At 41.2% G+C, this 25,980-nt stretch overlaps 1 protein-coding gene across 1 annotated transcript in view; it reads right to left on the bottom strand.

Moving 5' to 3' along the window:
• Window positions 1–25,980, bottom strand: part of LOC125934215 (phospholipid-transporting ATPase IB) — a 433,509-nt gene that overhangs the window by 162,947 nt on the left and 244,582 nt on the right. The window contains exons 27-28 of the mRNA XM_049647534.1: window positions 7,690–7,798; window positions 7,342–7,416 (exon numbers count right to left, since the gene is read on the bottom strand). Of these exons, the coding sequence (XP_049503491.1) occupies window positions 7,342–7,416; window positions 7,690–7,798 (184 nt within the window). The remainder of the gene's footprint in view (window positions 1–7,341; window positions 7,417–7,689; window positions 7,799–25,980) is intronic.

The following is a 25,980-nucleotide window of genomic DNA, read 5'->3' as shown; positions in this document are numbered from 1 at the left end:
ATAAACACCTACGAGTCGGTGCTCTGCGAAACTACTCATGGGGGAGACGATGGGGAAGGAGAAGGGAAAGTCAGGAAAGGGTTCTGGGACCAAAGAGTGCCTGACCTGTAAGGTGCTGGACCTACGGGATTTGGCGGGATGAAGAGGGAGGCCGGGGAGAGGGGCGCAGAAGGGAACACTCCCGTGAAACGAGCACCCCTCGCAAAGCTTCAGGTAGGAACACAGTTGGCACGTTCGGGGGTGGGGTGAGGACTCCTAAGACTTCCGGCACGGTGGCTGGCTGAGGACGTGGCACAAGACGAGGCTGGGAAGGAGACAGAGCAACCTGCCACGACAACGAGTCTCCTGGTGCCTGCTGAGACCACGACCTTTACCTGTAATCTACAGGGGACTGGCACGCTCCTGACTGTGTCTGGGAAAGAGAAGGCCAGATCCTAAAGAAGAAATTGGGACTCAGCATGCCATTTCAGCCCGGAAAGTAAGGTCATTCTCTTACGTGGTTCTGGGAAGAGGTCACAGGCCGGGTCACTCACTGCTCGGCATCAGCACCGAGCAAATCCCTGCCCACAAACCCAGCAAACTCTCAAGCCTGTGGGAACTGGATGCGTGTCTCTGAGAGCTCTGCGTCACCAGCTACCGGGAGCCCGAGTCCAGATAAATAGGCCTTTTCCAAATCTATTAGGCTAAAACAATCAGAGATGTGGTGGAATAAGGCCCACAAAACTCCCATGATCCTCGTTCACCCTGGAGCAGAAAGGAAAACGGCCCTGGGGATGTCAACCTCCCCCAGATTTCAAGGATAAGAGGATCGAGAGGGCTGGCACTCGGCCCTCTCACAATAATACAAGTTATCTGTTTAAGGGAGGTGCTCCCAGCCAACATCTCAGAACCCGTGCACAGCTGTACGTCCACCCACCCTCGTTGTTCCGCTTATATGTGCTTTCACGCGTGCTTCACGTCACCATCCGTAGTGCTTCTTTTCCTTTTTTACGGGACTTTCTACCCACTTCACATCGTCCCCCCTTCACCAGTGGCCAACCCCCAGTAGGATCTATCATATTCTCCCCCTGCTTGAACACACCACACACATAGATCATTCTTTGTTGTCCTTGTTTTTTAAATTCTTTTTAATGTTTACTTATTTTTGAGAGAGAGAGAGAGAGAGAGAGAGAGAGAGAGCGCGCGCACATGAGCAGGGGAGGGGCAGAGAGAGAGGGAGACACAGAATCTGAAGCAGGCTCCAGGCTCCGAGCTGTCAGCACAGGGCTTGATGCAAGGCTCCAGCTCACAAACTGTGAGATCATGACCTGAGACGAAGTCGGACGCTTAACCGAGGGAGCCACCCAGGCGCCCCCATTCTCTGTTTTATAGAAACAAATTTTTCTTCGTATTTTTCTCGCAAAACAATACATCGTGGGATGCTTCACATGTCCCCTGGGTTTGACACTAAAGCAGTATTTGTCCGCCCCACACAGTGATTCATAATACGGAGGCTCCGTATTTTTTCAGCCATTCGCCTACAGATAGGTATTCCTTTGTTTCCGCACACATTACGTAATAAACGTCCATAATGTATCATAACAAAGATACCTTTATCTTTTATTTCTGTGGGAAGGATTCCCAGAAATAGGGTTGCAGGGTAAAAAGATACACGTTAAATTTTACAAGATGTTTGCTCAGTGGTTTCCAATCATTTACCTTTCCCTTCATGAAGGACAACAGTAATCTTGTCCCTGCTTCCCCAGCAGCACTGGGTGTTACATTTAATATCCTCCAGGCTAAAAAATTAAAGATATTAATTCTTACCTAAAAGAAAACTTACATTTCCCTGACTACCAACACGTGTCAGCGTGTTTTTATACATTTGTTGGACATTTGGGTTTGCAATTCTGTGAACGGTCTAGCCAGGCCCTTTGTCCATTTTCCACTTGTGGTTTATCCACTTTTTAAGAGTATAGCAGATACCAACTCTGTCTTTAATCCGGATGCACTCTGTCTCCTGGCTTTCTTTATGGTTTCTCTTATACAAAAGCGCCTAAGTTTTCTATGGTCAAGAAGAGCTTTGAGTGCCCAATTATTGTTATCAAAGTTTTTAGGAATTTCGTGCAGGAATCTTCCAGTTTCACTTTCCACATGTAAGTCTTAACGTACCTGGAATTTATCTATCTATGTGGTATAAGATAGGCATCCAATTTTATTTTATTTTTTCCAAATAAAGAGCCAGTTGTCAGAACACAATTAATCCAAACTCTTCCTCAAATAGCACCTTTGACGTTTATTTAATTCTCACATATTGTAGATCTGGAATCCCAAACTGGAATTTTCTTCTGGATTCTCTAACTTATTGGTGCAGTTTCATGTAAGGATCATATTGATTTGGTTACAACAGGTTTATAGTATTGTCTGAAGTTTAAAAAAAAATTTTTTTTTAATGTTTATTTATTCTTTGAGAGAGACAGAGACAGAGAGACAGAGAGTGAGAGGGGGAGGGGCAGAGAGAGAGGGAGACACAGAATCCGAAGCAGGCTCCAGGCTCTGAGCTGTCAGCACAGAGCCTGATGCGGGGCTTGAACTCAGGAGCCGTGAGATCACGACCTGAGCCAAATTCGGTCACTCAACCAACTGAGCCAATATTGTCTGATGTTTAGTGACAAGAAGTTGACCCTTGTGATTCTTTTTTTGTACTCTGCGTATTTGTTCTCAAGTACTTGTTAATTTCACTTATACTTTGATATCATTTTGAGCAACTTCCCCCCCCCCCCCCCCCGCCCGCCCCAATCACTGGGATTCTATTTGGAATACACATATTTATATATCAATTTAGAGGAGTTTTTTTTTATGACACTGTATTCTCATACAAGAGAATAATATCCCTTGCTAGCTGTTCTCCTCTATTTTGTATACTTCTGTAAGGTTTTGGATTTCTTTTTCTATTTGGTACCATAAAAATTACTCCTATACAATGTATATGAAAGGAATTACTACTCCTTTGCATTTCTAAGTCTCCTTGCTAGAGTTAAAAAAGCTATCGATTGTTAGGATAGAAAGAAGTTATTGGTTATGGATCTAGTCACCTTATGAATTCTCTTATAATTCTAGTATTTATTGATATGTTTGGGGTTTTATAGATATACAGCCATATGTGAACACATTCAAAAGGCCACTTTTTGTGTGCATATTTGTATAAGCACAGAAGTCATTTTTTTTCTAGTAATAGTTTTTAAATTTTCTTGGCAATTGCTGAAAATTCCAAAACCAGTGCTGAATTATATAGTGATTTCAGGCATCCCTGACTAATTTCTTATTTAAAATGAAATAGTTTAAGAATTTTACCATTTATGGTAATATGCTACTGTTTTTTTTTTTAATAAATAGTCTGGATTATAGTTAATTGGCTTCTTTCTTTCCCATTTTACTTAAGAGTCCTTATTTGGGGAATGGCAGCTGACTTGCCTCAAATACTTTCTCAGCATCTACTGATGGGATCATGTTTTTCTTTTTTCTTTTGTTGATATTTAGAAAGATTTAAAAATTTTGAACCTCCTGTATTCCTGAAATAAATCCTACTTGGTCAAATATTTTACTCTTTTGATACACTCTTGAACTCTATTTGCCGACAATTTATTTAGAATTTTTATATTTCTGTTTACAAATGAGGCTGGCCCATAGTTTTTTCCTTCAAATTATGCTGGCTTGATAAGATTAAATAAGATAATTTTTCAAACAGTTCAAAGCACATTAAGAGTTACCTCAATAAAATAAGAGATGAAATCTAGCTGAAATCCATCTGATCATGGTGGTTCTTGTCACTATAAAATAAAATGATGTAGAAATTTGACTATAGATATGATGGGAATCCAATGGATGGCATTCATTCATTATTTGGAGAGATTTAAGAGTTTCAGGTCAGTTTTTATGCTATTTAATCTGCTATGATAAACCATGACTCGCTACTTTAGCTGGCCTGGGGAATCAAATCTAAAGAGCATATACAGAAGAAGAAAAAGTAACACAGAAACGCTGTTTGGAGAAAATGGAAAGAGGAAATCCAGCCCCACATAGGGGTCACTAGTGAACGTCTCAGACGTCCCAAACTGTCCCAAACTCAGAGACCCTTGTACTGGGTCTCTGTGCACTGAGGCAGGAGTGGGGAAAAAACTGCTAACTAGGACATTATTGGAACAACAATGGTAAAACTGGAATATGAACTAATAAGGATCAGAGAATAGTACCATATCCATTCTAAATTTTTTTTTTTTTAATTTTTTTTTTCAACGTTTTTTATTTATTTTTGGGACAGAGAGAGACAGAGCATGAACGGGGGAGGGGCAGAGAGAGAGGGAGACACAGAATCGGAAACAGGCTCCAGGCTCCGAGCCATCAGCCCAGAGCCTGACGCGGGGCTCGAACTCACGGACCGCGAGATCGTGACCTGGCTGAAGTCGGACGCTCAACCGACTGCGCCACCCAGGCGCCCCTCCATTCTAAATTTTAGATTTTGATCATTATACTGTGGTGATATAAGAGAATGGTCTTAGCAACTGTGTTCCAAAGCATTAAGCAGTAAGGAGCCTGATGTCTTATTTTCAACTGGTTCAAAAATAATTGTGTTGGTGTGTGTGTATGCATGAGGGCCTGTGGGGGTGGGTGCGTGCGTGCACATGCGTGCTTGTGGGTGTGTGCATGCGTGCCCTTGGTGGGCGTTTGCACCTATGCACGCGTAAGGAGAGAGAAATGCAAATGAGGGCAAAATGGTAATAATCGATGAATGTGAATACAGGAGTTCTTTGTACTCTTTTGGCAATATTTCTCTTTGTTTTTTTTTTTAATTTTTTTTTTTAATGTTTATTTATTTTTGAGACAGAGACAGAGCATGAATGGGGGAGGGACAGAGAGAGAGGGGGAGACACAGAATCGGAAGCAGGCTCCAGGCTCTGAGCCGTCAGCCCAGAGCCCAACCTGGGGCTCGAACTCACGGACCGCGAGATCGTGACCTGAGCTGAAGTCGGACGCTTAACCGACTGAGCCACCCAGGCGCCCCTATTTCTCTTAGTTTCAATTTATTTCAAACAAAAATTACCAGAACAGGGGTGCCTGGGTAGCTCAGTTGGTTGGGCGTCCGACTTTGGCTCAGGTCATGGTCTCACGGCTTGTGAGTTTGAGCCCCGTGTCAGGCTCTGTGCTGACAGCTCAGAGCCTGGAGCCTGCTTCCGATTCTGTGTCTCCCTCTCTCTCTGCCCCTCCCCCACTAGTGCTCTGTCTCTCTCTCTCTCTCAAAAATAAACATTAAAAAAAAAAATTTTTTTTTAAAAGTTACCAAAACAATTTCTATGGGGACAATCTTCCATGTTCTCAAAAGGTTTGGCCCTTCCAGCATGACTGACTTCTGGGGGCCAGAACCCCTCTGACTTCACAGATCCTTGACTGTCCCAGCTCTGCATGGTGGCTCCCTCCAACACCTGTGCTGTGGTCTTAGTGACAGACGTGCAGGGCCATTTTACCTTGAAATTTACTTCGCTAGTGCAATATCCTCTTTTCTATAGTCTGGGGGACACAGAGAGCACACAACACCTCCCCAGCCCTAGGGATCAAAGGTCACCGTGGGTCGTAACCTTTCATACGCACAACCATCCTTAAAAAAGTGTGTTCAAACTTCTCTGAGAAGCTCTGATGGGGCTCAGGCGTCCGCATCTTCACACAAATCCTGGTTAAGCGGTGTGAGGACCGCATTCTGACCGACACTGTCCAAGCCTATCAGCATCTTATGCATAGCAGGCCCTCAACGCAAGTTTGTTGGATTGGTGTGAATTGTCCACGGCTGCACACAGCTAAGTAAAGGATCCAGCTCTCAGGCCTGAACACAAAAGGGGGGCTGACCTCCACGCATCATCCAACCAGGCGACACTACACCAGTCCTTAGCTCTCAGGCAGAGTCTCACGGGTCTCAGCTTCCTATTTACAAATCCGTAGGCGGGCATGGATGTGGCCCCTTCCAGCACTAAATCATTATGGAGCAGAGACTAATTTTCATCTGCCCCAAACAGTTTTAGGCCCTGCAAAGTTAGCAATCTGTCCGAGGGGAGGTCCTCGAGCCGCTATCCATGTGGTAGCTGAGTTAGAACAGCTGTTCCAGCACAGGTGAGAAACGGGCACTGATTCGGCCCCACTCTCCCCACCTGTCACCTTTGCCTTTTGAGCCTACGTATTCGCGATAAATGTGCCAGCCTACTTAGCAGCTAGCGGCACACCGACTAACTCACCAACACTGTGTAAACCCAAGATCAGATCTGAACTCAGGCCCAGTGGCAGCTTAGTCTACCCATTTGACCCTCTTATCCCGTCAAGCTACACAGGGCTGGGGCAACCTATCTTATGCGGCATTTTATACCTGGCCCCTAGCATGGTTGCTACTGAAAAAGAAGAAGAAAAAAAAAAAAAAGATTATGTGAGCCGATGACTAGAACATCCAGCCAAAAATGTATATACAAGGTATAAATATGTATAGCCCCACAATGTACACTGTATGTCTGGTAAGTTCCATCTATAGCTTCCTATGATGGCTGTTTCTGACTATACACTCCCACAGGGCAGGCAATGCCAGAGTTAGCGTCCAAAAGAAGTGGGAAAGCACAACTCGCAATGTTGCGTACTGGGGTCTCTAGAGCACCAGGCTACAGCACCCTGGTTCTTCCTGCCAGAAAAACAAACAGCTAAGTAGCTATACTTCGCCATTTTGGCTTATGGTTTCTATTTCTTTCTAGCTTTTGAATCCACTATAGGGAAGTAATGAAAAAAGAACTCTAAAATCATGAAAAATACCAAACAAGCTGATTATCATTCACCATGGGAGCTGGAAGTCAGTGTTCACGACTGCAGCACTAGCTGTGGAAGACAACATTCTCCCACAAGGACAGATACTCTTCTAAGAAGGACGAATGGACACCGGGTTACATACTCTACATGCATTATCTATGTTTAAGAATTCAGAAATAAAATTACGAAGCGGAACAGGCTTAGATGTAGCTCAGAAATTTTTACTTGAGCTAAAAACATGGAAATGTTGTGCAGGCATTTAGTCAGGAGGTAACAAGGGTCTATTATCAAGATATATGGGTTAATAATTTCATGGGGTTATTCAAGAATGATCTGCTATGATTGAAACCATGTGTGGAGAGCTTGGGCTTCTGCGGGATGTGTCGCAGCAACAAAGGCTCTAAAGAGGTATTTGTGCTGCCCGCTATGTATACAGATGATTGACTTAGATACACTTCCCAGACGTAAACAGTAAAGGAATGTCACTGAAGTTTCGCATGCTATCAGATAAAGACAGGGAATGCTTACCACATTGTACAAGCCGATGCACCAGCGTTCAAATAAAATCTGCCCAGAAAATCCATTAACAAAGGCGAACCAAAGCTGAAAGAGAAGAAAGTTCAAGAAGTTTTGTATCAATATTGACCTAAATGTTTCCATTCACTGAAGAAGGAGTGGGGGGAATGTGGACCACCAGCTGGACACAGCTGCTGAGGGATAAAGAGCCACAGGACGTGGTGGTCGTTCTTCCATAAAAAGCAAGTTCCCGATATTACGGGTACCGGTATTTTAAGGAAAATTTATATTTAACGCATACATCAATTTTAAGAGGTAATATGTACATCTTTACGGAAAAGCAACTTATATTTCATTTACATCGACTATGTTTCGTGGCAACGCTTTCTCATTGACTGGAAGAGTCTCAGAATTCGTGTTCTTTTTCCCCATGGAGTTGATTTGATAAAGGCGATTTATCTTTGTAGGACTTTCAAACAGATAAAAACCATAAATAAAAAAAACAACAAAAACTCCTCTGTTGGTCACTTATGTTCTTAGCTCATAAAATCGTGACCCTCCTCAATCAAACGTCCACCACCTCAGCAAAGGTCAAAACACAGTAATACAAAAGGAACATGTTCAAATCATCTTCTTGAGTAACATGGGTGTATAAATAAATAAAATGTAGACGATTATTTATGTCTTCAAGTAGACTATAATTCTAATTGATTAAGCACGACTGACATAAAAACAACTGCAGAGCAAAATACCCGGGGATAAAAATACGTTAGAGAAGGAGCCATCAGACGGGCATAACCAGGAGAAGCTATGGAGCAATGAGAGTGCAACAGAAAAGGGGTGAGCCATCGCGAGGATGGACAAAACCCTGATTTAGAAGGGAGAGAATATGGAAGAACGGAATACAACATGCTGCTGTTTCAAAAGTCATCTAAATTTATGGGATACAACAGGATTCCAATGATCCGGGGCTAGACTTTAAAGCATCCCACGGGAATCACGGAATTCACCTTAGTGGTATAAAATCATGACAGACTGAATCCATTACTATGGGAGAAATACACGGGCAACACAGAACAGCTACCCCATGATAATAAGAGTTGAGACCAACTCTGCTACGAAAATTTTGCCGAGTCTGATTTTTCAAAATCAGCTTCTTGAGAGAGGAACTGTTGCCTACGTTGCACAACTGTACAGAATCCGATAGCTAGTACAAAGGATTCGCCGAGTCCCAACGGGGTCGAATGAAATACACCTCAATTCAATTGCCAGATGAAGTGTTCTTAAGCATAGCTTTGATTATCTCATCCCCTAGTTCAAACAACTACTAGGGATCCCTCCTAAACCTGAGATAAGCTTGCTGACCTTGCGGACCCTCAAAAGTCCTCCCACACGCTTATTCACTCTTAAACCCAACTGTCTCCCAAGAGGCCCCCATGAGGCCCGGCTGTTCTCTGTCAAGAAACACTGACAGGGAACTAAGAATCAGAAGTTTATGCTGTGTTCTGCACTCAGAATATTTTGACGACACCTGTTCGGATATCAGCTGTCCCTAAAACAACCATTCCAATCACACTGCTTGCCAACCACTCGAGGCCTTGGTAATCAATAGTTCAGCCAAACTTTTAGTGCGAGGAGAGCCTGGGTCCACATCTGATTCAAGCACATTTGTAAACCGTTTCAAGAGTTTTCACTTTATTTTCCCAAGATTGTGTTATACTTTTACATTCTCCTATTCAAATAAGTGAGCGAACACTGATAAATATCTAATGAACACTTAACTATTATATTGCTTAATTCTGTTGATTTATATTCTTTTGTTGAAGGTAGTGATTATTTCTACCGCTCTCCCCTCTCCTAATATCAACTGGAAACAGCAAAAGTAATTGAAAATAGCAAATAGCTATTTTCTTTTTTTTTTAATGTTTACTTATTTATTTTGGGGAGGGAAGGGAAGAAAGAGAGGGAGAGGGAGAGAGAGAATCCCAAGCAGGCTCTGTGCTATCAGCACAGAGCCTGATGCGGGCCTTGATCTCAAGAACTGTGAGATCATGACCTGAGCTGAAATCAAGAGTCAGACGCTTAACTGATTGAGCCACCCAGGCACCCCAGAATCAGCTATTTTCAATGAAACTATAGGATAGCCTTTATTAAAACTACACGTGACACAGCATAGAAATAATACAAGATAGGCTCAAATAAGGGGGACTGCCAACAGCAGAGTAATATACCTACAGAGTAAAAAATTTTCCAGGAAACAGGGCAACAATCCAAGAAATCGCTGACCAACTCTCATTTAAAGGGTGAAATCTAGGGGCACCTGGGTGGCTCGGTTGGTTAAGCATCCGACTTCAACTCAGGTCATGATCTCACAGTTCATGGGTTCGAGCCCCGCATCAGGCTCTATGCTGACAGCTCAGAGCCTGGAGCCTGCTTCGGATTCTGTGTCTCCCTCGCTCTCTGCCCCTCCCCCACTCACGCTCTGTCTCTCTTGCTCTCAAAAATAAATAAAACATTAAAAGAAAACGTTCAAGGGAGAAATCTAGAAGCAGGGACAAGTCACGGCTGAGGTCCCTTGTCCCATTCACCACAGCAAGCAAAGTGAGGTTGAAGGACAATGTACACACATATGCCGTTTTCCCCCAAGAAGCAGCGAGGGGGATGGCAGGGTAAAGTTGGGAGCAGAAATGGCTGACAACTTGGCAGACAGTGATGGAGGGAACCTGAAAAGAAATAAATGCAAATTCGTCCAACAGAAAACCCGTAACATGCAGACATTCACTGTGAGACACATCGCCCTCCAACTCGCCCAAGAAGAAGAGACGGGGGGAGAGAGGGGCTCACTGATGCAAAATGACAGCTGACCAATGTAGAGGAGGCAGAACCTTTGATGAGCAAGCACTCTGAGACAATTTTGCAGCCCCTGCCCCCTAGATATGCTCACAAAATAATAAGGAAAACATACGTTTATGAAAGAATATGTATATGTTATGTATGACATTGCATATTACATATAATTATGTATAACTATATACATATAAAATATATAATGTCATACGTTATACATGACATGAATATGAAATAATCTTTACTGAAAAAACCAGGTCACAGGGCAGAAGAATATCTTGAATGTTCTTGACAGGCATAAAAGAGCTAAGGAAAATGTGGTTTTTCATTGAAACAAGAGCTAAAGTAAGATGTATAAGCTATCAAAGGAGGAAACAAGTAAGACAAAGTCAATGTTGCAGGTTAAAGGCACTTTATAAAGGGGGAGGCACCCAGAACTCAAAGTGCCCACAGCGCACCTAGGGATGGCGGTGGGGAGGGCTTGGGAGAACAAATGTCAAAGCACAAAAGGTTAACATTCATTGTAAGAGCTGACAATCTCTCAAAGATAACCGGAAAACTCCAAAAGGGTGTACCTTAAAAAAACATAAAGGAACAAGTAGGATAGAAAACAAAATGTTCGAAGATATAATAAAAGAAAAATTCTGAAATATTCCAATACCTTGCTCAGCCAACAGAGTGAGCACCATTTGTCTCCAGGAAACAAAACCACAGATAAAGAAAGATCAACAGCTACCCACATTCTGATATGTCAATTAATGGGTTAAAATTTTGAAAGATCGATTCTTATTATATTTTGGCAGAAAAAGCAGTTAACCTACAAGGGGAAGGATCATTCCTCTCCAGCTGTAGACAATACCAGAGGCCAGTGGGAATGCTGACACGTCCTTAGCAACAAAGCATGACAAGAATCTTAGGCAAAGACAGAAACAAAGGGAACGTTAAGAGCCCAAAACACGATGAAAACGCGATGACGGAAGTAATACTAAGTGTGTCTGTTGTATTAATAATACAAAAAAATTTTAATGCCTGGTGGATTAAAAAAAATTAAAATATGTGCTGTGTACAGAGTAACATGTGAAAGAGATACTATTTGAATAATCACAAATTCACAACCCTGACTTCCAAAGCCCTACAGACGAGGTAGGTCTTTGCCTGCTATCCTGACAGCATGGCTTCTCCTTGGTTCTTCGCAAGCACCAAGTACGAATCTAGTTTTAGTGTTTTGCACCCAAATATGAGGTAATTTTGTTCACAGCATGATATACTATTTAGAAAAAAATTATGCGGTATTTTTCTCTCACTCTGCATACTCAAGTTAATTACGGATGGCCTGACCATTTCAACATAAAAAACCAAATTCAAAGAATTAAGAGAAAACGGGGGAAAAAGTGCTTTCGTATGTGAAACTCTCTGGAGACCTTAAACTCAGAAATTGTACAAAAGGAGGGCTAAATTTGAAACAATTAATTTCTATAGAAAAAATATTAATAAACTTGAAAGAAAAGGAATAACTAGTTCAAACATTTTTGTAACATCTATGAAGACAAAGGACTAATTTCCTTAATACATAAAGAGTTCCTACAAATGGGAAAGGAAATGCCCAATAAGCTGTTAGGAAAATAGGCAAAGAACAGATACAATGTGATCACAGTGGACAAAAAACAACTTATAAATACAGGAAATCTCACTTTTTATGATACAAACACAGGGATATCATGCGCAAAGATTTCAAAGTTTGATAATGTGGGGAAATAGCTACCCTCATAGCCAGATGCTAACGTAGAGAGCACTGTCCACAAATACATTTAATGTACTTTTCCTCTGATCTAGGGGTTCCATTTTTAGGGATATACTCTGGATTGTATCTTATATCTGTAATCACATAGTATTCAACATGAAAATACAAGCAGGTTTACTGTGGTATTCGGAAGGATAAAAAAGTTAGAACCTACATTGTGCACTGACAGCTAAATGAATTATGGTTCATCTGTAACAATGCGACACTATGCAGACATTAGAAAGAGTAATGTTAAGGGGCGCCTGGGTGGCGCAGTCGGTTAAGCGTCCGACTTCAGCCAGGTCACGATCTCACGGTCCGTGAGTTCGAGCCCCGCGTCAGGCTCTGGGCTGATGGCTCAGAGCCTGGAGCCTGTTTCCGATTCTGTGTCTCCCTCTCTCTCTGACCCTCCCCCGTTCATGCTCTGTCTCTCTCTGTCCCAAAAATAAAATAAAATAAAAAAAAAAAAAAAGAAAGAGTAATGTTAAGGGGTGCCTGGGTGGCTCAGTCAGTTGAGCATCCAACTTCAGCTCAGGTCATGATCTCACAGTTCGTGAGTTCAAGCCCCACATCGGGTTCACTGCTGTCAGCGTAGAGCCCGCTTTGGAACCTCCAACCTGGTCTCTCTCTGCCCCCCCCCCCCCCCCCGTAACTTGTGTGCATTCTGTCTCTTTCAAAAATAAAATGTTAAAAAAAGAGTGATATAAAACTGTAAGTGCTTTAATACCAAAGTCTCACGGATGTATTAAAATGAAAAATATCAAGGTATATGCTGAAAGGTCACGACAGCACAGAATAGACATAGACGGTACGGCACAGATTTTACACGGTAATTTTCTGGAGGTCACATAAGAAACTTAATATCCATTATCTTCTGGTAGTAGCAGTGTTCTTCAACAGGAGGTGGGGCGTCTCCTACCTCTTGTACCAGTCCCAACGTTTTAAAAACATGTTCATGTTTTATTTACATAACTATTTCAAGCGGTAATTCTCAGCTAGGGTTGATTTTTGTCTCGAAGGACACTGACAATGTCTGCAGACCTCTGTAAGGGTTCTATTGGCATCTCGCGGGTAGAGGTGAAAGATTCGGCTAAATATCCTGCCGTGCCCAGGACGGCTCCCTACAACAAAGAATTACCTGGTCCAAAATGTCAACGGTGCCACTACTGGATGAAAAATACATTTATTAGGTCAAACTGATACAACTTAGAAATCTCGATGTAAACAGATGTTTATTAGAAGCGAAACAATGATACGTGACAGACTATGCGAAGCCATGCTTATATTTGTGTTGACGGGGTGTGGATGAAAAGAGCTTCACTTCTTTTTGAGGAACTCTCCCCTGGCCTTGAACCACAGGCGCTGTTCTCGAGAGGCCACCGCAGCACCGGATATGAACCCAGAACTTCACAAATGTAGATCCTTATGTCAGAAACCTAACTTTATAAATCACTAATGAGGAATTACCCTAAAGACTGAGAGTGAATTTCGTGTAACTAAGACACTCACGTTGCAGAAAATATACAATAAGGGGGAAAAATCCTGAGAAATCGACCTTCTCTTTCCTGGCATTAACCTTTGTTCCAAGCGATCCTGAACCATGTGAAAAACTGTAATCTTTACTTCAGACTAACGTCCTTGGTTAGTTGAATGTGGGGATATTCCCTTTACACAGGGCTCCGATTCTGTCCAAGTTGGCACTGCTTGGCCACACGTCTCCTTAAAGATTTTTGCTATGTTTGTACTAATTTTTATCAGTTGCAGGTGGTGATGCAGTTTTGAAAAGTATAAACAAGCTCATTCTCAACATTTCCAATTCAATTTCAACCTTCATTCAAATGATCCATCATTAGACCATTGGACCTGTTTATTTCATTGGAAGTATTTGGTGGAGAAAAAAAAAACAGCGAAACCAAAATAAACGAAACAAACAAACAAAAATCCATCCCCTAATTTCAAAACCCACGAGCCGGGTGTTCTCTTATGTGGTAAAGGCTCAAACCTGATTTCGTTTTGGCAAGAGTTCCAAAGGTGAAACGGAAAAAGTATGAGAACACACTGTGCTTTCAAATAATTTATACAAGCATACTTAGTTTTTGTTTCATTCGTTCATGAGACTGGTACACCGTGGTTCCCTGACACAGCACAAAATCAGACTTTCACGCCGGGCACCCGTATGCAAATGGTAAGTTCGTGTACAAAAAAGCAAGCACCGCCCAGTTCCTAAACATCAATGCCAGTTTTGGTGGGACCACGAGCTCCAAGCTACCTGCACTCAACACACGGCCCTCAGTGCAAACAGATGGCCCGTCCCCCCTCCCATGTACAGCTCCCTGGACCACGGCTTGCTTAGAGCCACTACATTTCACTCTTCTGGATTAATGGGGAGCAAGATTCCTCCGCCTTTACGTTCTTGTTAACTAGGAATGTTACTAAATGAATACAGGCAAAGCACAGGGAGCCAGGCTCTGCCTGGCTGGCCTCAGACTTGGTAAGTTGGTGGGAACACCAGCCAAGCACTGTGCCTTGCCAAGCTCCTGGGGTTTTTGGTCCTCAAATGCAGCGCTGTTACGAGCAAACTGACTCAAACTTATTAAATGGCTTTTCCTTCTTGGAAAAAGATCCTTCTTTGCTTTAACTGCTGCTTCACTGCCAAAAACGCAGTAACCGTCTTGGCTAATTGCACAGACTCCCGTCTAGAGGTCCTGGCCGCGTTGCACGATCTCAGCGGGCCGGACCTGCTGCACTCAGGTTCTCAGCTAACAGCCGACATACTTAGAGGATTGCCTCACTTGGGAAAGGGGGGGACCTGTTCCTCGGTTTACCCTGTTCTTCCAAGACCCGTGGTAGAGGGCTGACACGGGAAAAGTACCCGAGAGGGAATAATTAAATGAATCAGCCATATGGTTTGTTGCTGAAGTGGCAATGACATCATCATCTACCGGTTTGCACATCAGGTCTGAGCTGATTAACTGGCATTAAAGATACCCTGTTTAAAAGTCAGAGTGTCACAATCTTTCTGGAATTTCATCTGGCAATGTGTATTAAGATAGAAAAACAAGCATATACTTTGTCTAAAAATTCTATTTATTCTCATAAATAAAAGCACCTGTATGTAAAAACACTGCCTGGTTTGCAGTGTTGTTAATAGTGGAAAGCAAAAAGAAAACAAAGCAAAAGGCATAGGGAAGAAAAGCCCCTGAAGGTCTTTATTAGGCTGTGAATGTAGCAAGTCTATAAAAGCACTTATCTTTTGAAATGTTACATCTATGGGTGTGTAAATGAAGGAATGTATGCCAAAGAAATAGACTGACAAAAGAAAAGGCAAAATAAATAGATGGGTCAGTAGACAGGTAGGTAGGTGAACAGGAAATCAAGGGGAAAAAAATCAGGGATGCTATTGTAGAGCTAGAGTTATCAGAAATAATAATGGCAATAATAATAATAATAATGATAATAACAACCACAACAACAGTAGTAACAGGGGATGCCTAGGTGGCTCAATCGGTGAAGAGTCCTTAACCGACTTAACTCATTAGGTTAAGCGACTCTTGATTTCGGCTCAGGCCACGATCTCACGGTTCATGCGTTCGAGCCCCACGTCAGGCTCGACACGCTGACAGTGCAGAGCAGCTTGGGATTCTCTCTTTCTCCCTCTCTCTCTGCCCCTCCCTTGCTCTCTCAAAATAAAGAAAACTTAAAAAAAAAAAAAAAAAAAAAAAAAAACCAGTAGTAACAGCAAGATACTCCAAAAACTTTCCCGGCAAGTGTCTTCAGTCCAGTGAATTATGGGATCGAGTGGTCAGCATTAAATAGCAACTACTGTAATAAATGGGCAAGGCTTCAGCTCTAAAATCTTTGGAGAATGTTCTCTGGGTAGGTCCTGGACAGGTACAATGTTAGCGGCAAACACCACACACTTATACAACTTCAAAGGGCTTTTTAAGGCAAATAAACGAAAAGAAAGTTATGAAGTAATGTGTATAGGATCCAGTTTAAAAAAAAAAATTTTTTTAAGTAGTCTCCACACCCAACGTAGGGCCTGAAATCACAGCAGTGAGATCAAGAGTCACATGCTCTACTGACTAAGCCTGGGTATAAAATCCATTTTTTGGTAAAACCACGAGAAAAACGCCATACAATTACGCATGTTTGTACGAGCGCAAAGAAAGGTAGCCTAGCTAAACTGCTCCTATTGAACGCCTGGGCAGCAACGGAGGCAGAGGAGGGGAAATTATTTTTCTTTAGACATCTCTATTATTATTCCAACAAATCAGTGTTAAAGAATTACGTAGGAGGAAAGACCTTGTCATTCTCTATCACTGTCCCACGCTCATTTCTCCGTTGGCTTGTTATGTCCTATAGCTTTTGTGGCGCTCTTGTCTACCACCCCGTCGGTAAGACGTATGAAGCCAGAGAACTGCAGAGATCCCACTGGTTATTACATACTCAGAATCTAGCACGGTGCAGGTACTCAATAAATGAATACGTGCAGAATATTAACATTTAACATGAAAGGGGAAAGGTCGCTGAGAGGGAGTACAGGACAGATCATGGAAATGACCAAACAGATTTCATCCTCATTGGAGCACTTAATTGCTACAGGTGCACAGGCAACTTTCTGAATCCCCTAGCTTCATTTTCTTTTAATAAACAAATGGAAAGAAAACCACACACTGCAGGATGGTCATTTGTGCCTGTTTCACAAACGAGGAAATCAGGGCACAGGGAAGATTAGAGATGTTATGGCTGATACCAAATAGGTAGCTGTTAACACTAGGCCCTATATATCAAGGTTGTTTGTTTGTTTTAATAGAGAGGGAGTGAGAGAGCGTAAACTGGGGAGACAGAGAGAGATGAAGAATCGTAAGAAGGCTCTCTGCTCAGCGTGGAGCCCAATGTGGGGCTCGATCCCACGATCCTGGGATCATGACCTGAGCTTAAATCAAGAGTCAGACGTTCAACCCACTGAGTCACCCAGGTGCCCCACAAGTGATTTTTTTTTTTTTTGACATCGCAGTGAAGGCAATTCAGAATTGAATCAATGTTTATGGCTGCAAATTTACAACGCTGACGTTTGAAGATTGTAACATGAACAAACTACTTCACATCCACAAGCACATAAGCAGACCAAAAACTTAAGGAAATGACCCAAATCTTAAGCCTCTAATGCTATGTAAGGAAACTAAAGGATCCTGTTTACATTAGGGTGTAAAGTGTTTTTGAAAAACAGGCGGCAAAAAACTTCCCCATTTTGTATAACAAAATGCAGTCGCTCAGGCTTGAAACATTTTCCTGCAACATTGTGAGCTAAACTGTGGCAATCTTTCACTAATATAGTTCAAACCAAGCTAGTCGACAATCAAAGGCAAACTTCTCACCATTCATTATCCAAATTCTTTGAATAAAAAGACAACACAAATACTGATGTGACAATCTAAGTTATGTTTAAGGGAACTCGAGTTTCAAAAATATATGATAAAAATTATTCATGCAAATAAATGTAGCATATGATGTGCACAGAAACATTTCCTACTTTAACATTTTCTTTTCCATTAAAATCCTAAAATATTAAATCTTATAGCTCAAACATCACAAAAGTGAAGTCTAGTAAACACCTTTAAAGTTTCTTTAATTACTGATTTTCCAGGGCCACAACATTCTCCCTTTTTACAAAATTACATGCTTATCCAACAGAACATCAGGTAAATACAAAATCATGGTTCCTTCCCATAAAAGACCATAATACCGACCAGATGGTATATGCACAATTAAATTGATTTTTAATAAGGAATTCTTGGCACAATAGAATTTAATCACTCCAAATTATGTCAAGGACTACTTACTTTTTTTTTTTTTTTTTAATAGTTCAAGGCTTAAACTCTTCAGTCTAAATTCTGTACTACAGTGTTAGGGGACAAAACAGCTCTGGAGACCAGTAATGAAATAATGAGCCTTTCATCTGGAGGTCATTGGTTAGGATCTGGTATCGTTCATTAATGACACAGTTGTTTCCAAACTATGGCGTTGGAACAGCGGCAGGGGGCTTATTATGGAAGGGGTAGCAGAAATATGTAGAAGATCATTTCGTTTATGGACAAAACCTACGGCGAATATTCAAAAACATGTGTTTTATAGCCAATAAAGTAATGTTCTTAACATATTGACGATAAGATTTAGTGCCTGGCTCCACAGACCCGGTCGTAAGAAGGCAGATTTGTGATGTTTTCCTCCATCCCTATCAGCCACCTGACGCCTGTAGCTCGAGCGAGGTGTGGCATTTGCTGATTTTCTTGTTCTGGGAAGTGGGGAAAAGGTCTGCCTTCTCTCTCAGAGGAGAATTATAAGGAAAGAATCACGTATGTTTTTAGAAGTTCAGTTACCGAACTATTTACTAAGATCCTGCTCCAAATTATGTTCTGTGCTATGCGTAGGAGTCACAAAGCCGGAGCACGTAACATCCTGGCCCTTAAAGAATTCGGTCTGGTTGAGGACAGGTTTGGGACGGATCAAAGGTATGGAGAAGTTCTTTGGGAACACAATAGATGCAGAGATGGGTTCTCTCTATGGGAAGAACCTTTTTTGGAAGGTGGTGGGTACTTGGGAGTATCAGATTCCATTAATCAAATCGGTGGGGGGAGAAAGGGCCTTACAGGTACATAATTGTAGCAGATGTGAATTTCCAGGTGGCTACAAAGAAAATGAAGTGAGAGGAGAGGGCTGGGTTCAGACTGCGAAGGACACTAGACAGGTGTTATTCAAATATGTGAACAGTTATGCATCTATTGCCTAAGTGTAGCTGCAAATCTGAAAAACTCTCTTAATATTTACTTATTTATTGTGGTAAAATATACATAACTTCATATTTACCACTTTAACCATTTTTAAGTGTAAAATTCAGTGGTATTAAGTACATTCACACTGTTGTAAAACCATCACCACCTTCTACCTCTAGAATTTCCCATCAACAATAACAGCTCATTTGCCCTCCCCCTCTTGCCTCTGGTAACTGCTCTTCTTTCAGTTTCTATAAATGTAACTATTCACGTTACTTCACGTAAGTGGAATTGTGCAGTATTTGTCCTTTTGTGTCTGCCTTGTCTCTGTCAACATAATTCTTTCAAGACATGTTGTAGCGAAGATCAGAATTGCATTCCTTTTTCAGGTCGCCTACTATTTCATTGCACATAAATGCAGAATTTGGCTTAGCTGTTCATCCATTGATGGATACTTGGGTTGCTTCCACCTTTTTTGGCTGCCGTAAATAACGTACCTATGAACTTCAGTATTCAAATATTTGTTTGAGTACTTGTTTTCAATTCTTTGGGGTATATTTCCAGAGGTAGAATTGCTGGATTATAAGGCAGTTCTATGTTTAATTTTTGAGGTTCCTCCATACTGTCTCCCACAGTGGCTGGACCCTTTTATTTTCCCACCTGCGAGGCACAAATGTTCAATTTCTCTATGTCTTCACCAGCACTTGCTATCTTCTCTTTCTTTTCTTTTCTTTCTTTCTTTTCTTTTCTTTCTTTTTTTCTTTCTTTCTTTTTTAAATAGTAGACATCCTAATGGATGTGAATTGGCATCTCATTGTGATTCTGAGTTGCATTTCCTTATGTTGAGCATCTTTTCATGTGCTTCTTGGCCATTTATATACTCTGGAAAAATGTCTATTCAAGTCCTTTAATAATTTTTGGATTAGGTTTTCTTCTTGTTTCTTCTTTCTTTCTTCTTGAGTTGTAGGAGTTCTTTATATATACTAGATATTGCTCCTTTGTCAGATACGTGATCTACAAATATTTTCTCCCATTCTGTGGGTTGCCTTTTCACTCTATTAACAGTATCTTTTGATGCACAAAAATTTTGATTTTGAGGAAGCCCAATTTATCTGTATTTTCTTTAGTTGTCTGTGCTTTTGGTGCCACATCTAAGAAATCATTGCCAAATCCAATGTCATGTTTTCCTTCTATGTTTTCTTCTATGAGTTTCATAGTTTTAGTTCTCATATTTAGCTCTTTGATCCACTTTGAGTTACACCTATATGGTGTAAGGTAAGGATCCAAATTTCTTTTGCATGTGGTTTTCCTTGCACCATTTGTTGAACAGATGGTCCTTCCCTTGTTGGAAGGTTTTGGCATCCTTGTCAAAAATCATTTGGCCATATATGTAAGGGTTTATTTCTGGGCTCTCTATTCTATTGCTCTATATATCTGTCTTTATGCTGCTACCACACTATTTTAATTATTGTAGCTTTGCAGCAAGGTATGAAATTAGGAAGTATGATTCCCCCAACTTTGTCCTCCCTTTTCAAGATCGCTGTGGCCACGTGAGGTCCCTTTAGATTCCACAGGAATTTTAGGATGAGTTTTCCTACTTCTGCAAAAAAATGTCATTGGGATTTTGATAGAGATTTCATTGACTCTGTAGATTGCTTTGGTCTCAATACATTTTTAAGGTCGTGTAAATTTTCTAATGACAAGGACAAGTAGTTGCAAAGGATATAATTTCTGGCATATGTAAAGATTGGCATTTTACAATAAATGTAATCTTTTTTAACCTACTCAATGGATTCTAAGTACCACAAGTGGATGCCCATTATAATCCACTTTAAGAAATCTACAAATACTTTTTTAATAGTCACAAAGTTTACATCACTCTTGTTGTCTTGAACTTGTTTTCCATTCCACTTGACTCAAATACGATTTAACCCAAATTTAATGTATTTTTAAGTCTTATATTGATCACCCTATCACACTGCACAAGAATAGAAATTACAATGAATTTTCCTTTAATTTTCTGCGGCTATATAGCTATAAGTGCTAAAGAGTTCGGTATTTAGTTTTCATCACGATTACTAGCGGTATATAATTGATAAAAAAACTACACATTTTGATAATCATTAAATAATAAATAAAATTTTGTCGGAAATACATCTTTTAATGAGAGAGATGGAGCTGGGTCCCCTCTCAGCCCGTTAGTTTATGCAACTGTGGAAGAATATTCCCGTTGCATCATGTCTATTCTACAGATTTAAGTCCCGAGAAATAGAACTCACATAGGAAATGAGAATGCAAAGTTTTGTTAGAGCAATATCCATCAATACTTTGGATCTCTGAGCCACTTGCCAAAGAAGAAAACAGTGCTCTAATACGAATGTTATTGGAAATAATCTATCTGCTGACATCTTGATTAGGTCCTTTTTGAAGTTTTCCGAAGGCAAAGAAACAAAAAACATTGGCTTGTAGAGGATTTTGTTACCTATTCACCAGAGTAATTCTTTCGTAACTTCTAGGAAGTATACCTCAAGGCTATACCAAGAATTTTCAGGTAACTTCTAGTTATCCCTGCTATGGTTTCATTTAGATATACCTTTTTCACCCGACACAATAAAACTTTGGGGAAAAATAAGAACCTTTTTCGTTTTTAATACACTATTGCTGTTACATGATTGTTTGACAAAACAGTTTCCTCTGACCACACAGGGCCACCTTATATTGCTTTCTCTGTGCACGAGGTTCTCTGAGTGTAGGACAGAGTCACCGAAACCTGACTGCCAACACCTACCTTCACTTTTTAACTAACTGGTTACATCAGAAAAAAATTCTGGCTTCAATTTGCACTTGAAATAGACATGTTCATATCCATATCCACGATGACCATGCCACTTCTGAGCTTCCAGGCACCGGTACAGATCAATGGGAGGAACAGAGCATTGTCATGGATATGGCATCTACATGAAATATGGGACAGCCACCTTCTCTGCTTCTTACTGAGATGCTCTCTGGATAATTCTTCAGGAGCCGTGTGTTGCTGACCACTGTGTGGGGTAGAAGAGGTGGGGTTTTATTTTTTCAATAAATGCAGTCTCCTGGGTTTGTGGCTGACATCTGTTCGTACCATGGAGCATGCCCCAGAGTGAGCTTCTGAAGAGGCGAGATGTATGCTTTTCATGTTGGCTATGGAGAGGGGGGCAGGGCAGGAGCGTGCCCTGGAAGTGAGCTCTGGCAATGGATTCCTGGGGGGGGGGGGGGTTCATATGTTCCCAGGAGGACTTTCTGCTCTAGCACGTGCTTGTTCAGGCCAACCAGGAGCCCAGGACAACTGCATTTCGGCAGGAATGTGACACAGGCCACTTGCCTTTCTGGAAGTTTACCTAATAGAAGAGTGTAGGAGGCAGACTCGAGAGGCATGAAGGGAAGGAATCACAGCTGGGAACACTCTTAGAGAAAGACACTGAGAAGTCCTGTTTGAGGGGATTAATATGGAGTGGCAGCCGCAGGTGATTCAGAGAGTCTTCTGAAGGGAGACTGGAGTCACAGCCATGATCATGATTAGATGTGAGGCTTGGTGATGGGAGGGCAGCAGATGAGCTCACGTTGGGGGCATGTGAAATATGTAGTACCTGTGGGCTCTCCAGGAAGAAATCCAAAGTACGAGGCTGAAGCTCGGGGGAGAGTTTTAGATAAGAAAAACATCTGCTATATTAGTAAATAGACACCCATCACATCAACAGGAACAGAAGTGATCCAGTGAGGGACCCTGTGCAAGGAGGACGCAAGAAACCCGGGGATGGGCTTTGGCACGACAGCAACGTCTACAGCTCAGGGGCGATAGAAGCAAAGAAAAGGCACTTTGTATTAAATTTCATAACCGGTACTTAAGGTTTATACTTCATTTACTTCAACCCTGAGTAAATATTTATTCACGGGCCAGGCACTTCTGGAAGTCCCACCCAGAGACTTCCACTTACACACGACAGACCAGAACAAGATCACACGGCCACCTCCAGAACCACCATGGAGAGTGGCCACGGGGAAGGAGGTTACAGACGAGGTCACGCCAGCCCAACAACCCTGTCTGTCCCATCAGAGACAAACTGCATAATGCGCTAAAAGGTAAAATCATGCCATACTTTGTAAAAGCACCCACCCACTCTGCCCTCTGTCCCAGCCGTGACGTGCAGTGTTCCCAGCCGTGAACTTCTGGCCCTTAGCCGCGGCACCTCCCTCAGAGGCCCCACACTGAGAGCTGCTTCGGTAGGCTTAGCTATGAATGAATTAAAATGGGAGACAACGTTAGGAGCATCACTTCTCTCTGTGGATAACACCCATCAGTCCCAGGCCTCACGAAGTTGCTAAGATAAGGCAGAATGATGTTGGTCAATTAAACTTGGAGGTTCGTGTGGAAAAGCATCCTTGAGCATTTTTTCCTTTCTCTTCCCTCTTTTCTTTGTTTGTGGCTATTATTTTGAAAAGGAACAAGTAATATTTTCTTAATAAATTCATAGCAATCAAGCTACTATGATGGCCATTCTATTGCCTTTGCCCAGTTTTGGCATTATTAATACTTAGAATAGAATATTGCTTACTTAGTATAATTTTAAGGTATTGGTACAGCTAACTTGTCTATTTTAAGTGTGTATATTTATGATTTCAGAGTAACAGTTTAACTAGTAGCAGAAACATTTTTCAATCTTGCCAAAAGACCCAGAATACTAAATAGAGTACCAGCACTTGCTGAAGGCACTAATTACTGCATGGTACGTGTTTTATGAGTAGTTAAATTCTCAAAATATCCTGTCTTGCTACAGATACTTGTCAATCTTAGACTTCCACTAAATAAGATAATACATAATTTAACCTGAACATTATATACGACACAATTAATTATTAACATCTGGGAACAATTCCAGAATTCATTCCAGAGAAGGTCCTCTTGGTTATTATCCAAGTGTGTATGAACATATATAGTATTAATGATGTGCTCTTTATACTTGGATGGTGTAAATCTCTTTTTCACAATAGAATTTGAAGAAGCAGACATAGTAATTATCATCATCTAGATGTGCTAAGAAGTTTGCTATTACTGTCATGATTTTTTTTTGGAAATTCTTCCAGGAGAGGAAAAGTAAATATGATCAACAATGAGAAAAGTTGTCACCTTTTATCAGGCAGCAAAATTACTTTAAGCACACATTAATTTTATTCAAATCTGAAATGTATTAAAGGATATTTTGACTATTATGTATTAACTATTCAGTATTTCAATGTTTGCATTGTTAGGTGAAGGTTAAAATATGTAAATAAGAAATAAAAAATCTAATTGAGGAAAGACTAAAACCACATATTGGAGCATCTAAGAAGAACTTTCAAAAAAAAAAAAGAAACTCAGATAAAACAGAAACTAATATGGGGTAAAAAATAAAACTTTATATGGATTTTATTTTATATCCTCAAGGAGGTATAATAAGATATTACACCTATAAACTAAGATCAGAGTGTTACTATAAAAGCAGGGAGAACAAAGTAAAGGACTTGCCAATTAAAAGGAAAGAAAAACATTAAAAAAAACCCCAAATCACAATAGCGGGGGTCTAGAAGTAAGTCAAGGAATCTCAAAGAGAACAAGAGAGTAAGAGTTAAATTATAGAGAACATAGGTAGATTGGGAGAAAATCCAGAAGGTTCTTTACACGACTTAGCTATAGAAAGATATAATGCAGAAAGTAAAAAGGAGGAGGTTACACAAATATATATAAAAGAAAATTTCCCACACTAAAGAAAGCCAGTCTCTAGGTTGAAAAGGCACATAAAGGAAAGGAGATCCACACTAACACACACATACACACATCTTTGCAAATTTCAGAACACTGAACAAAGAGAAGACAAATACTCTGATGTGTAAATACAAAGTATTGAGAATCAGAATTGCATCGAGCTTCTCTTTGGCCAGCTAGGAGGAGGCTAAAGGAGAGAGAATATTCTGAAAGAAAAAATAATTTCAGCCTAGGATTTTATACCCAGACCATCTACCAATCACATGTAATCACGTAATAAAGATATCCAACATCTCAGAAATATACTACCCATGTAACACTTTTGAAGGAACTACTGATATATGTGCTTCAGGAACATGAGTGAAGAAGTCATGAATAATGACAACAAGGAATCCAGGAAACAAATTTGTGTAGCAGGAAGAAGGCCTAAAGAATAAGCAGTCCAGAGGAGAGGGGTCTTCAGAAGGGAGGGAGATGGGGTGCCTTGGTGGCTCAACCTGTCAAGTGTCCGACTTTGGGTCAGGTCACGATCTCATGGTTCATGAGTTCAAGCCCCGTGTCGGGCTTTGCACTGACAGCTCTGAACCTGGAGCCCACTTTGGATTCTGTGTCTCTTTCTCTACCCCTGCCTTGCTTCCTCTCTCTCTCTGTCCCTCACAAAAATAAATAAACATTAAAAAAAAAAAAAAGGGAGGGAGAGGTAGATAGGAGATTCAAGAAAATACATAACATAATGGAACTTCTGGAGAGTATTAATAGTATGTGGAATTCAGTTAGAGCACGAGACAAAGAGGAAGGCTTTCTGATGGGGTGCCTGGGTGGCTCAGTTGGTTAAGTGTCCGACTCTTGTTTAGGCGCAGGTCATGATCTCACGATTTGGTTCATGAGTTTAAGCCCTGCATCAGGCTCAGAACTGTGAGTGTGGAGCCTGCCAGGGATTCTTCCTCTCTGCCCTTCCCCTGTTGTGCACACATGCCCACCCCCTCTAAACACACACACACACACACACACATGCACACTTGAATAAAAAAAGAAAGGCTTTCTGGGGCGCCTGGGTGGCTCAGTCAGTTGGGTGTCTGACTTCGGCTCAGGTCATGATCTCGCAGTCCGTGAGTTTGAGCCCTGCATCGGGCTCTGTGCTGACAACTCAGAGCCTGCAGCCTGTTTCAGATTCTGTGTCTCCCTCTCTCTCTGACCCTCCCCCGTTCATGCTCTGTCTCTCTCTGTCTCAAAAATAAATAAACGTTAAAAAAAATTTTTTTTTAAAAAAGAAAGGCTTTCTGAAACTATGGGAAACACTGAAACATGAGCAAGAAAGGAAAAAGAATCATATTTTTTGGCTCTACAGTGAACATTATTTACGTACTATTAAAGAGGCTCACACAGATCCCCAAATTAATTAAAATGATAGCTATAACGATATTGGAAGGGAGGAAGAGGGGAGGTCAGACAGTAACATATGGGAGGGA

The sequence above is a fragment of the Panthera uncia genome (assembly GCF_023721935.1).
Source record: "Panthera uncia isolate 11264 chromosome A1 unlocalized genomic scaffold, Puncia_PCG_1.0 HiC_scaffold_16, whole genome shotgun sequence".
Taxonomy (NCBI): Eukaryota; Metazoa; Chordata; class Mammalia; order Carnivora; family Felidae; genus Panthera; species Panthera uncia.
The sequence above is the reverse complement of the archived record's forward strand: the minus strand, read 5'-3'. Positions and strand labels throughout refer to the sequence as shown.